We start from the raw sequence: 13,056 nt of genomic DNA on the forward strand, positions 1-13,056 counted from the left end.
TTGTAAAGCCGTTAAAGCTGTTAAGAACTTGAAAAGGAGCTACTTTGGGAAGCTGAATGTAAAGGTGCATTGTCAAATAGTGTAATCTACGTCCTATTTTCTCTTCTCAGCTTGTTAAAATCCCCAAATTCCCTATGTGGTCCTGAACGCATCACAGCTGGCAGGTATAAAAAGATTAGCGCTGACGGTGGGTCCTGTTGAAGTTACACTCAGATCAAATGGGGGCAGTATATCACCAGAATGAGCTAGTTAGCTGTGCAGCTAGTAGTCCAGATCAGGAGCTTAGCTGGTGTTTCACCGCTTGCACAAAAGCTGTTCTCAGGTCAGGTGTGGCCTCTGATGTTCCAAAGTTCACGAGCAGACTTTGACATCAGTTCCTGTTGGAGTTAAAATGTGTCTTTCAGTGTGAAGTAAGCAGCTCTGGGACGCGAGTCGTCAGGTTGTTGTCACACATGTGCACACCTGCAGAGAAAGATAAGAAGTGACATATCAGAAGTATCCGAGCGTGGATGTGCTGCGGTGGCGTCCAGATGGCGGCAGATGGGTTGCAGTGAAATGTTGCGCAGACACTCGCGGGTGCAGGAGGATGAATCTTAATGATTTTGATGATCCTCTGATTTTTATCTTCAGCATCGGAAGCCTCAGCAGCAGCAGGTGGATGGATTACCAGGACGTTTGCCACAGGATCAGTGATCTCTTCGGGGATTCCCTCACTTCGCTTAATCATCAATCCAAAATGTGTCCAATAATTTGGTTGATGATTAAATAACTGCAAAAATATAAAACTGCACTAATAATAGTCATCAGGCTGTGTTCTGTGTTTAATCTGGCTGTTGTTGGACACACGCTAACCCGTCAGACGTTCTCAGTGTGGTCTGTGGACAGATCTTTAGGAGTATCGCTGCATGTCAACCAAGTTTTATAGCAGCTTCTGTGGCCTCATCGGGAGCTGCATCAAGTCTGATAAACCACCTCAAGTGGTGTCATTTGGACTGAACTGTTGGCAGAACGTTGCAGTGTGGGTAATGTAGGCACAGGTTTTGGAAAGATAAAGAAGAACGCGTGGAAGAGAACAGATGACATCTCTCGTATGAATATTCTGTGGTGAGCACAGCAATATAACAGGAGAGCAGTGCCGACCTGCTGGTGTTCGCTTTTAACCCCCCGACACTTGAAATCTCCTTGTAAAAGTTCCCATTGCAAACTGCGATGAAGTACGAGTGAAGATTTTTAAAAAGTTGTACCTTCACGGTATCAATCATTTGTTGGTAAACCAACACGCCCACAGAGTGACCCGCTGTTAATCATCCTAAATTACACCAACACATCTAAAAGTGGATCGCTGGAAGCTGGACTCAGCTGGCAATAAGATCTTAATTATCTGACTGTGTAATCCATTTTTAAGGGAGGAGGTTTTGTTTAGTCACTTACAGCCTTCTTTATCGTTCCGGCAAAGTTTTGTTGTGCTCAGACATAATTGATCCTGCTGGCTTTGTGTTATCCATCATTTTCGTTTTCTTCTGAACTCTCCCTGCCCTTCAACGTCGGCGCGAGTGGAGAGCGAGAGCAGATCGTTCATTGTAGAAAGTAAAGAAGTTGGAGGATTGTTGTATCTGCAGGTGTTGCGGAGTGGAGGAGCGACTGCAGCCCCTGTAGAGAAATGTAGAGATGTCGACAGATTGATGCTACAATCACACAATCAGCAGCAGGTTTGTGTTATCTTCACACAGCTGCTGTCTTTACATAATCTATTTCATGTTCCCTCGTTTATTTCATCATAGTCTCAGAGACTGTGGAGTGTGTTTGTGTGGGTGTGTGTGTGTGTGTGTGTGCGCGCAGTCCTTCATGTGACACACATCCGGGCGCTCTGCTGGAGTCACGCTGTGCAGCTCGTCTCTGTGCACCAGACGCGGAGGCATCCTGAGATCTCGGGGCAGATGTAGAATGTTTGCTGCGATGTTTGCAGGACGTTATCTGGCTTGTTTTCCGTTGTGCAGGTAACACTGAACAGATGACATCAGTCCTCTTTACGACCCTACACACACCTCAGCCGGCGACGTCATTGCTGCTTCCACGCCGTTTCAGTTTCAGTCCCTAAATGCAGGTACAGAGGACAAAACATGTCAAAAACAACACAGGATGTTGATGTGAGAATGTCAAAATGATAAAAACTTACCTGTTATGGATCAAATGACTGTGTGTATGTCGGAGGGACTGCTCATACCTGACTCTGCAGTTCCTCTCTCTAGCATCTTTCAGCTCATTGTTTTGGTTTCACGGCCCTCGACTTCACAGCTTTGGGTTTATTTTTCACCTCTTATAGCGTCCTCAGTAACAACAGGCAAAAGAAAACTCGTGTTTTTCTCAGGAGATGGCAAAACGCAAAAGAAATGAGAAGAAGAGTCAATGTTGGATTTACATTTATAAGGTGACTAGAAACAAGTACTTTATAAAACAAAAAGAAAGCTTAACAGCTGGATGTATCGAGGGGCATCAGTTTGTTTGCCATAAAAGCTTCATAAAATGTCAGTGAATCTTGTTTCTGCTGCCCCCAAGTGGCCCAAAAAAAATATCTAATGCACCTTTGAAGGAGCTAAATGTGAGTTGGGGCCAGAATGTTTGATTAAAATGTTGAAAAGATGAATGAACATTATCCACAGAATATACAAGAAACAACAGCACTGATGAACAAAGATGAACTTAACTGCCGAGTTAACTCATCGGAAAACACACGTCAGTCAAAGTTGAACATAGTCTTCCCACAGTCACCTTTTGACTGAAATAAATCCTCAGTGGACAGAGTAAGACGTGAAGATATTCACATGGTTGGCTAACTGAGCCATGAGCTAAACAGCAGCAGCAGTAGCTAGCTACAGCTGAGGACAGCTAGCTAAGAATAGCCTAGCACATATTAGCTAATGCCGACTTCCTGTCATTGTTTGTTACAATGCTTGAGGATATTACATGAGATACTTCATATTGCTTATAAATGAGTTTTGAGGCCTGCAATGGGCTTTGAACTCAATGTCTAAATCTGTTGTTGAACACATTCACTCTTATTGGGTGTCAGATATAAAAACACACTCCTTGGCGTGCGGCGCAGCAGCATAGTGGGATCATAGATGACCTCTTGTTTCCTGAGCCCTCTCACCGACTTCACACTGCTCCTCAGACTTTGAGCCTCTCGCTACAATTCACGCTGTGAATTAGATTTGACATAAAGAGCTCCCCACATTGTTGGACACTGTTACCATGGTAAAATATGAACAGCTGTGAGTGGCTCTGTGTTCAGACGTCTTGATGCAGAGTCAACCTCAGCCACTCCGTTTGCTTCACGCCTTCCCCTCCGAGGCTGGATGAGCTCGCTTGAGCAAACAAAACAATAAAAGTGACTTATGTGGTGTTTAAGTGTCCGTCTGTTCTCCTGTAGCTCACTGAGGGCTGCTGTTCTCTTTGAACACAAGAGCATGAAAACAGGGACCCATAAATGTAAAGAGTAATAACTGTTAACCAACTTTACAGCTCAACAAGCCAATAACACACTTTTAGATGAAACCAGCTCTACTTTTTCTTTATTTTCATTTTGCAGTTCCTGTCACCTTCTGCTTGTTCTACACTGCACTTCAGAGGGATTTGTTTTACACTTCACTTATCATTTATAGTGCTGGTGACCACGCACATTAGGATTTCACAGTGTTGATGCCTGCCTGTCATGCATGTCTACAAGTTCTTTACTTCATTTGTTTCATGTCATTAATACTTACTGTTATAAGCATGAAATGTGGTTCAACCGATCATAAGGAGCAGCCATGACTGTGAGGAACAACGTGACGTGGACTCTCTGAATGCAGAGCTTCTTGTTTATGCGCTCTACCTTCGGTCTTTTTCTTTTCTTTTTACACTTTTCTCGGACAGTTCTTGTAGGTCTGTCTGCCAAAGGCTCCTCCGTGCTCCCAGTTGATTTAGGAGGGAAATAAAACCACTTCTGCCGGTGTGGATCACCTGCAGGTGGTACAGGAGGTTTAATTAGCGCCATGTGGACTCATTTGGGAAGGTCATGGATTCAAGAGTCAACCTGTAAAATACAATCCTCACTATAACTTTTGTTACTTTTGACTATTTGATACTGCAGACAGTGATGCAATCTGAAACATCTGATTACTTCCTAAAACCAAAAGCCAGTTTAAACGAGGCGTTGTACTGTCATTTCAAACTAGAATCACTTCCACGTATTCTGGCTCTTGAGTTTCTTGTGTCAGGTTATGCAAGTCAAACACATCATCTGGTATTCAAGACGGAGCCGGTCAGCTCTCAGTCAGCCCTCAGCAACAGATGGTACTGTTTAATGAACAGTGCATCCTGTCTGTGAGTTCATTCAAGTATCTGGCTGAAGAGTTTGTTTGTTTCTTGCTGCCAAATAACTGCTAAAATCTTTTCTACCATATCTATCTATCATATATTTGATATTTGAGCACCTGTGGGTACTCACCAGTTGTGTGTTTGTTGCAGAAAATTTAGTTCATAGTGTTTTAAACTTTCCCAGATAACGCTCTATGGAATATTCTTCAGGATGATGTTCTACGGAGACTTTATAACGTCTCCTGATCACGTCTCAGCTCGTCCTCCACTTTCACAGCTGCATATTCTCCAATCAAGTGTGCATTTCTGCTTTTATGCTGTCATGGTTCAAAGAGTAATGAAGCCAGAGGGAAGCTCATTTGCAAAGGTAAACGCACAAAATTTAGATATAACTTTTTTTGTTGTTGTTGAAGGGCTCAGCCATCAAATAGGTCTTCTGGGATGGGATTGCTGTTACAGTCGAGCGATAGCAGCCCATGCAGACCGTATTTCCTCGCTGCCAGGGCCGGACGCCTGGCAGAAAATTGAAGTCAGTGGGGTGTGTCGGCGTCGTGGCCACAAGGCTCCGGTGCCTTTTACCAGGTTTAAAGGTGACACAAGTGGTGTTTACTGTCCTTTCAGTATTTCATTTGCAGTAAATCTGCAAATAAAAGAGCAACGCTTGATGTTCTAATGACTAAAACCTCTTTATTTGTTTAAATAAGTAATATTACAGGGTTTATTTCTCACTGTATGGGTATAATATGCACATTTACACATAACTGTCGTAGCTCTTGGCTAAAATAATAATGAATATACTGTGCCTTTGTGATTTCTGTTCTGCCATAGATGATGGCATCATCTGCCGAGAAAGAAAATACTTGTATTGTCTGTTATTAAAAGTTGTCCAGGAGTCAGTCTACATATTCAAAGTTCACATTTATAGCATATGATTATCTTGGATAAGTTATTTATGACATTTTCTTTCTTTATTTGAATGTTATACACGGGTGTAGCACCTGTTGGTGGTGTCACAGGTGCTGCTGTCCTCTAACTCAGTTGTGAGGCGGGCCCTGATGAAGACCACAAGCTGCGATGTGTTGTCTCTGGAGCAGACAGGACCGCCTCTTTAACGGGCTCGCTGTCCTGATTGGATGAAGCGAGCAGGGATACCAGGAAGTGCCTTTTCTCTTCTATAGGAGGAGAGACATGGTTCACCGACCAAACACTCAGAGCTATTTAAAACTTACATCGCTCCCAGCAGTTTACATTCAAGTAATTTACTTTAGAAAAGTTTACATCTTTTAGTTTTTCAGGGTATTTAAGGTTTGGCATCAATGGACTTGTTAAGAAATAACAATATGAATCAATAGCACACCATCATCAGACATAAACCTCAGCTCAATCGTAAAATCAAATTAATCTCTTAACCAACATTAATGACAACCAAATACATTAAAGCTATACAACCCAAACACTTGATCTGTTAGTAATGATCTGTTAGCAGTGATCTGTTCGTAGTGATCTGTTCGTAGTGATCTGTTCATAATGATCTGTTAGTAGTGATCTGTTCGTAGTGATCTGTTAGTAGTGATCTGTTCGTAGTGATCTGTTAGTAGTGATCTGTTAGTAATGATCTGTTAGTAGTGATCTGTTGGTAGTGATCTGTTCGTAGTGATCTGTTAGTAGTGATCTGTTCGTAATGATCTGTAAGTAGTGATCTGTTAGTAATGATCTGTTAGTAGTGATCTGTTCGTAGTGATCTGTTCATAGTGATCTGTTAGTAATGATCTGTTAGTAGTGATCTGTTCGTAGTGATCTGTTAGTAATGATCTGTTAGTAGTGATCTGTTCGTAGTGATCTGTTCGTAGTGATCTGTTCGTAATGATCTGTAAGTAGTGATCTGTTCGTAGTGATCTGTTCGTAATGATCTGTTCGTAGTGATCTGTTCGTAGTGATCTGTTAGTAGTGATCTGTTAGTAATGATCTGTTAGTAGTGATCTGTTCGTAGTGATCTGTTCGTAATGATCTGTTCGTAGTGATCTGTTCGTAGTGATCTGTTAGTAGGGTGGTCTCTACATCAGATCTCATTCAGAACAGGTGTCTCTGTCTCCCATTACCTTCGTTCAGTAAAAACCCTATTATAATAGTTGAGTTGCTTTGTATTCAGTGTGTCACTTTCTACTAATCATGTGAAAAGCCTTTTAAAACGTCGTTCTTCAAAGTGAAACTGTCACCAAGCATTGATCTAAATTGAGAACGTCGTCCCTGGTGACACCTCTATCTTGATTTCCAGCCAAAAAAGAAATGAACTCCATTAAATGTTCATGAAAGTTTCTCTCCCTGCTGACTTTACAGAATATATATATTTTTTAAAAAAAGCCATAAAATTGCAGCACCCGGCAAAGTTATCGATGAGTCACTGCGATCGATCTCAAACCCTATTAAAACACCATTGTTTTGTGACTCTGAGGACGTCTGGAGTTAATGTGCAGCCACATGTGTTTTATTTGTCCCGGTGGAGACGGAGCTGTCCTCACTAAACCTGTACGTCTGTTAGAGAACACCATGCCGCTCTTTCTTTGTTCGTTCTGGCTGTTGTTAAATAGAATATCTACAGATTGGTGACAAGGAGATACAGTATGTGCCGGCTGTTTACATGTAAACATTTTAACAGGTGAGAACACTTTTGTTATTACGCTGTTCTGTTTTGGAAGCGTGGACGTCAATCAACAAATGTCTCCTGGCCACAGCGGACAAGTCTGAGGACACGACAGGACTCTGGTGTTGGGAGTTCAGGTTCACCTTGGTTCTGCCCACAGGGACTCAGGGGAGCATTTTGATCTGAGGCAGCCGGAGCCCACATCAGTCCTGCGGTGCTGAAAGGTCACCAAAAACCCGAAACAAGCATGGCTACCGTCCATCACAGGGACATCACGGCATACTCTTCAGTTTCTAAAGCCCAGACTCTCTGAGAATGCATTATTGTCAGGATTAAAGGGTCATTTTGGCATTTTTTATATTATAAAACAGACTTGCACTCAAGTTTTGATCTTAAAGATGCAATATGTAAGACTTGGCCACCGGTCGACTCAAGTCACTGTTCTAAAGAAGACTTGTGACTTTACTATTTGACGGGTGATTCACTTTTTAAAAGTGGACAGAAAAAAGACGGACCATTTTTTGATTGAGAAAACAAGAAAGTTTCATGGTTTTTGTTCAATTACATTTATTCTGAATCAGAAATTATCTCGAGACTAAGTTCTAAGAACATTTTCAGCTGTGCACCGTCAATGTATCTTGCCTAAAAGGGCTCCATTCTGCCAGCGACAGGCTCAGACTTTTATCCTGAGGTTCGTGAACTTTGTCAGGGAAAGACCTTTTACTTCAAAGAAAAAATAAATCCTATTTTTAAACTCCAGACATAGCCGCTCACCAAAGCCACCGAACCCCATCAGTAATTCTGTCGTCATGAAACACACTTCATTCAAACAGGACATTCACCGTGTTGGACGGGGAAACATTGTGTCTCCCTTCCCCCTTCACATCTTCCGAGGCTGAATATGACTGAAGTCACCCTTTTACAGTGAGTCAACTTAAATGTGCCAGTGGCATGAGTCACGCTGAAGCCCCACCGTGGAGATAATGAGCCGTATGTTAGTTACCAGCCTGTTTAAGATAAGACACATTACTGTTTCACACCATCATACCAAAGGTTCACATAAGACGTCTTCACTTTTTTTATTATTTTTGCACGACAGCAGACAGCTCAAGCAGAGGACAGATGTGAACTGCACTTTGCAACACAGAAATGCAAAAACAGCAGCAAAAAAGACATGAACTCATCAAACAGAGAGGTAGATTCTGAAAGAGTCAATGCCAAACAAATGCATTTTTGTCCCTTAATGCTCAGTGGTTTATGGCCACTGTGACAAAAATGACCTCTTGTGCACATCATAAAAATAATTTAGCTTATAGTCTGGAGCGTCAGCCCTTCTCAGTGCCGTCTCAACCCTTTTAAAGTCCAGTCAGAGGTCAGAGCACAGACTCTGTGGTGATTTAGTCTGCTGTTTGTGCTTTGCCATTTGTCATCTGTGTTATGAACCGCCGTGATGACACTCGGGTTCATCCGGGTGCTTTTAAACACACAGTGGATCTGATGTTCCTTCACTCTGCTGCTCTAGAGTCCGTTTACAGCAGAGATCCTCTTAAAAAGCTGTGAAAGCTCACATGGCCAACAACATCATGACAAGCAGACAAAACACACATTTCCTACAGGTCGGGACCCCTGAAGAGGTTACAAGATAATTCTATAACGTCATTTGTTTATTTATGTTTTCTCGCTTCTCACCAATAAATCCCTTTTTCTTGTATAATACTGGACATGAAACACTAGACAGCTGTTTTTAGCCTTTACGGCTTCTAAAAATCATTGTATTTCTATAATTTAAGGCAGGAATACTGAGGGTTCACATGTCAGCTGAGATTCAACTTCAGGGAAAACGGACATTAAAGGCTAGAAACTCCCGATTTCCCAACCTGGGCTTCCCCGAGACCCCACAACTCTAGTGAGCGCCAACAGCTTCAGGTGTGAACTGGTTTGTGCAAATGCATTGAGACCTTTTTCATAAATATGCGGATCTAAAGCAGAACTGAAGCATGAAGCGGGTTCTGCTTCGTCAGCTAATCTTGAAGGAATAATCTGACATTTGGGGAAATATGCTCACTCCCGTTCTTGCAGAGTGTTAAATGAGAAGATCGATAACACTAGTATGGCCGTAGAGTAACTATGTAGCTAAAGCCAGAAGACGATTAGCTTAGCTTAGCATAAAGAGCATAAACAACAAAACAGCATCACACGATTCAATCCAGTTCAAAGGGTTATAAAAAAGATCATACATTTTAAAGATTTTCCTTACTGTGTGACTCCTCGGACTAATCCTTTAAAAACTGGCAAACACTCAGCTAACAAGTAGCCTATCGGAGAACATAAACACATCGCACATGATTACTTCCCTCACATTTCATCATCTACCTTGCTCAAACATCTTACATCTTTCTCCCACTTATGATGTCACACAGTGTCCACACAGCATTATGGGTAATGTAGGAACCAGGTTTTCAAAAACAGCCTGCTGGTCTAGTATTTCCCCTCCTGTAACACTATTGGACATAATGGACACAAATGATGAAAATCATTCCAGCAGAAACAAATACAGATGTTTTCATTCCACAGATTCTTTGTTTTATTAAAAAAAAACCATGTGCCCACATTACCCACAATGCAACACAGCCACTGAGTGAAACTCCTGTCCTTGTTTAATCTGACTCATGCCTCAATCCTTCCTTCTCTTCATACTACCACGACTGACATCCTCATTTGCTGCTGTAATAATTATTCAAGCCACTAGAGGTCGCCGCACGGGTCATAATGAGCTGCTTGCCCAGTCGATCTGTATGCTTGTGTCTGATGAGAGTGGGCTGTTGTTTGTTTGCTCCGTACAAAATCTGAAGTATAAAAACAAACATTTTAGCAGGACTTGAATAGTCTCCTCTGGTTGCCTAGCAACTGGTCCTGGCCAAGAAATGCACATAAGCTAACCCACTGCAAAACAGCTAATTGTTGTTTCTACACTTTGGTTGCATACAGTTTAGACAAACAGGATGTAAAGAGAGCTGTAGGGCTGCTAAGAGGTGGATTTTTGCTCGCTGGTTCCCTTCACTTCCAGTCTCCCTGCTAATCCAAGCTAAGCTAACCGGTGGCTCGCTCCAGCTAGGATACATATTCTCTGCACAGGCCTGACAGTGCTATCAAGCCTCTCATCTAGCTCACAGCAAGAGAGCCAGTCAGCGTTTGTCTCAGATCAACCTGCCCTGAAAACAACCCCCGTTTGAAGTTTAACAAACCTTCATTATCTCAGTTTTGTGCTTACGTTTGATGCATATTACTTAATTAATATAGAGTGAAATGACCACACAGATGCACACGGCACAGAGAGTGGGAGGAACAAGGGGGGGGGGGGTTCAGGGGGGCCAAGGAGCTCATCTTTGCCCTCGGGCCACCTAGCAGATAAATCCGGCCATGTGTGTATGTTTGTGGATGTGTAAGAGCTTGATCAGTGACAGCACACTATAAAGCTTCACAGCACAAGTCAGCAGGAGTAAAGAAGGGTTGGAAAAGCCCGTAAAAAAGCCCGCAATGGAAAGATACTGTATGTTGAAGCTTGTGGAGACACCCAGCAGGTGTTTGAGGGCGTGCACAGCCACGAATGAGTTACAGCAGGACAGTGAGACTGAACAGTGAGTACCAAGTGGCAGTAAAAGACAAAAACAGGCTTCTTTGTCTTTTCGATATTTCCTTTAAGATTGTCATGGTGGAGCAGCAGTTCTGCCTCGAGGCTTTAAAAGGACTTTTTCCACGACTTGCAGAGGATCTTCTGAAAGGCTCGCCTGAAGTCCCGGTTGAAGATGGTGTAGATGGCCGGGTTCAGGGAGCTGTTACAGTAGCCGATCCAGAAGAAGAATTTAAAGAGCGGGTCTGGGATCTTACAGGAGTCCCTGCACACACCGTACAGGCTGTAGCTGAAGAAGAAGGGGAACCAGCACACGACAAACACCCCCATGACCACAGCCAGGACGAATGTGAACCTCTTCTCCCTAGCCTGGGACACCTTTTTCCTGGCTAAGGAGCTCCGGCGTCGTTTCCTCCTGGAGGCGAACAGGTCCATGGATTTGTTGCTGACTCTGGAGATGCGGGTGGACTGTTTGGAGAGGGAGCTCTTCTTGGGGCCGGCCTTCTTGGCCCCCTGGGAGTCCTGTTGCTGGGGCTTGTGACCTTTGCCCTCTGAGGAGGAGCTCTCCTCCATGTCTCCATCCTCTGTCTGCCTCCCCATGGTGACGGTGCGCTGGCTGGGCGTAGGCGGGCACTGACAGTGACCGTTCCCTCCCTCACCATGGAAAGGGGAAGTGGCCTTGCTCAGTCCATTCTCAGTTTGCGTGACACCATCTGGCCGGGGACTCTTTCCCGACATGCTTCTGGTTCTGGTTTTGGCCACCTGGTATATCCTGATGTACACCAGGACCATGATGATGCACGGGGCGAAGAAGGACGCGATGCTGGAGGAGAGGATGTACCAGGTGTCATCGTTGAGCTCGCACTGAGGCTGAGAGCTGAGCTCGGTGTTGCTCTCTATAGACATGAGAGGAGGAGAGGAGATGAAGGCAGATATGAGCCACACGATTAAGATGATGCACTTGACGCGTTTAGGGGTCCGCTTCAGGTTGTACTCTACAGCCTGCGTAACGGACCAGTAGCGGTCCAGGCTTATTGCGCACAGATGCACAATAGACGAAGTGCAGAACAGAACATCCAGAGCCAGATAGATACCGCACCAAACTTTCCCGAAATACCAGTAGCCCATGAGCTCATTCGCCAGCGAGAACGGCATCACCAGAGTGGCGACCAGGATGTCCGCGGTGGCCAGAGACACCAGAAAGAGATTCTGCGGGGCTTTCAGCGCCCTGCTCGTCAGCACCGCGATCACCACCAGAATATTCCCAACAACAGTGAAGAGGATGAGGAAACTTACGAGGGCAGCGATGCTGGCTATCGCTGCCAGGGAGTATCCACTGTCCACACTCCAGGAGGAATTCAGGTGGATCACCGTGAACGCGTCCATTCCGCTGGCGTTGAACGAATCCATCCCGACCGTGCGTATATATCCAGGACCGGTTGGATGTTGGCATGGGTTCAAATATCTGACGACCACCAAGAGCGCGTCCGAGTAGACTACAAGATGAAAAGGTTCCCACTGCGGAGCCTGTTGCTCATGTGCATCTCAACATAAGTGAGTGACACAGAAGCACAACGCGCTCCCGTGTTGGTCCCGTCGCGCGTCTCCAGGCTGTCAGGAGTTGAGCTCCGTCCAGCCGCAGCTCTCCCTCCGTCAGCATGGTGCGCTCTGCTCCTAATGATGCCCCATGTGTTGTTCTCATCGAAGTCCCCGCTGCTGCCCCGCCCCCGGCGCACAGCGTTATGCCCATATTGTTGGAGTGTGATGAGGCAAGAGACTGCAGACTGTGGACCAACCAGATCACCCCAATGTCCACAGATATGATGTTGATATTAAAGAAAAATCTAAATTCTGTGACTCGGTATGAGTGATAAATGATGCGTTCAGAGAGTCCTGGCACATTTTCTTTCTCTCTCTAACTGTCAGCTCACTGGAGGTCAGTGTTGCTGCACTCACAGTGAGCTCTTTAAAGATGCTTTCAGGGTTTTTGAGGTTAAAGAAAAGCTAGAAATGTGAGAGCACAAAGCTCAGACTCGTGCAGGACTTGGATGTTTGGAGTGGAGCGGAGAGAGGAGAGGAGGTGTGTGAGGGTGAGCTGAGGGAGGACGTGGAGCTGCTGCATGTGGCCTCCTCCCTCACATGTCCTCATCTGTCACGGCTCACGCTCACGTATATGTGCTCTGGTTCTGGTTGGACTCAGTTTGGGCATCTATAGCATATTTAGGGCAGTTTGAACAAGATGCCTGCTGATGTGTCAGTGCTATTATGAAGGCAGGGGCCCCTCAGGGGGGAGCTGGTGTTACTGCACAGGAAGAAAACACTGCTGTTCAGGTTTTTGTTGCTCCAGTAAAACCAGCCCCGGCACCAGGATGAAATGTTGGCAGGTCACGTTCCTGCAAACCTGCTGGAGTGACGCTGCTGGGTT

At 44.6% G+C, this 13,056-nt stretch overlaps 1 protein-coding gene across 1 annotated transcript; it reads right to left on the reverse strand.

The window, feature by feature from the left end:
- Window positions 1-8,054: 8,054 nt before the first annotated feature.
- LOC119027336 (alpha-2 adrenergic receptor) lies at window positions 8,055-12,422 on the reverse strand. The gene has a single exon (XM_037112457.1). The coding sequence runs from the start codon at window positions 12,039-12,041 to the stop codon at window positions 10,740-10,742; it is 1,302 nt and encodes a 433-aa protein (XP_036968352.1). The 5' UTR covers window positions 12,042-12,422; the 3' UTR covers window positions 8,055-10,739.
- Window positions 12,423-13,056: the final 634 nt, after the last annotated feature.

The sequence above is a fragment of the Acanthopagrus latus genome, chromosome 10 (assembly GCF_904848185.1).
Source record: "Acanthopagrus latus isolate v.2019 chromosome 10, fAcaLat1.1, whole genome shotgun sequence".
In the NCBI taxonomy this organism is placed as follows: domain Eukaryota; kingdom Metazoa; phylum Chordata; class Actinopteri; order Spariformes; family Sparidae; genus Acanthopagrus; species Acanthopagrus latus.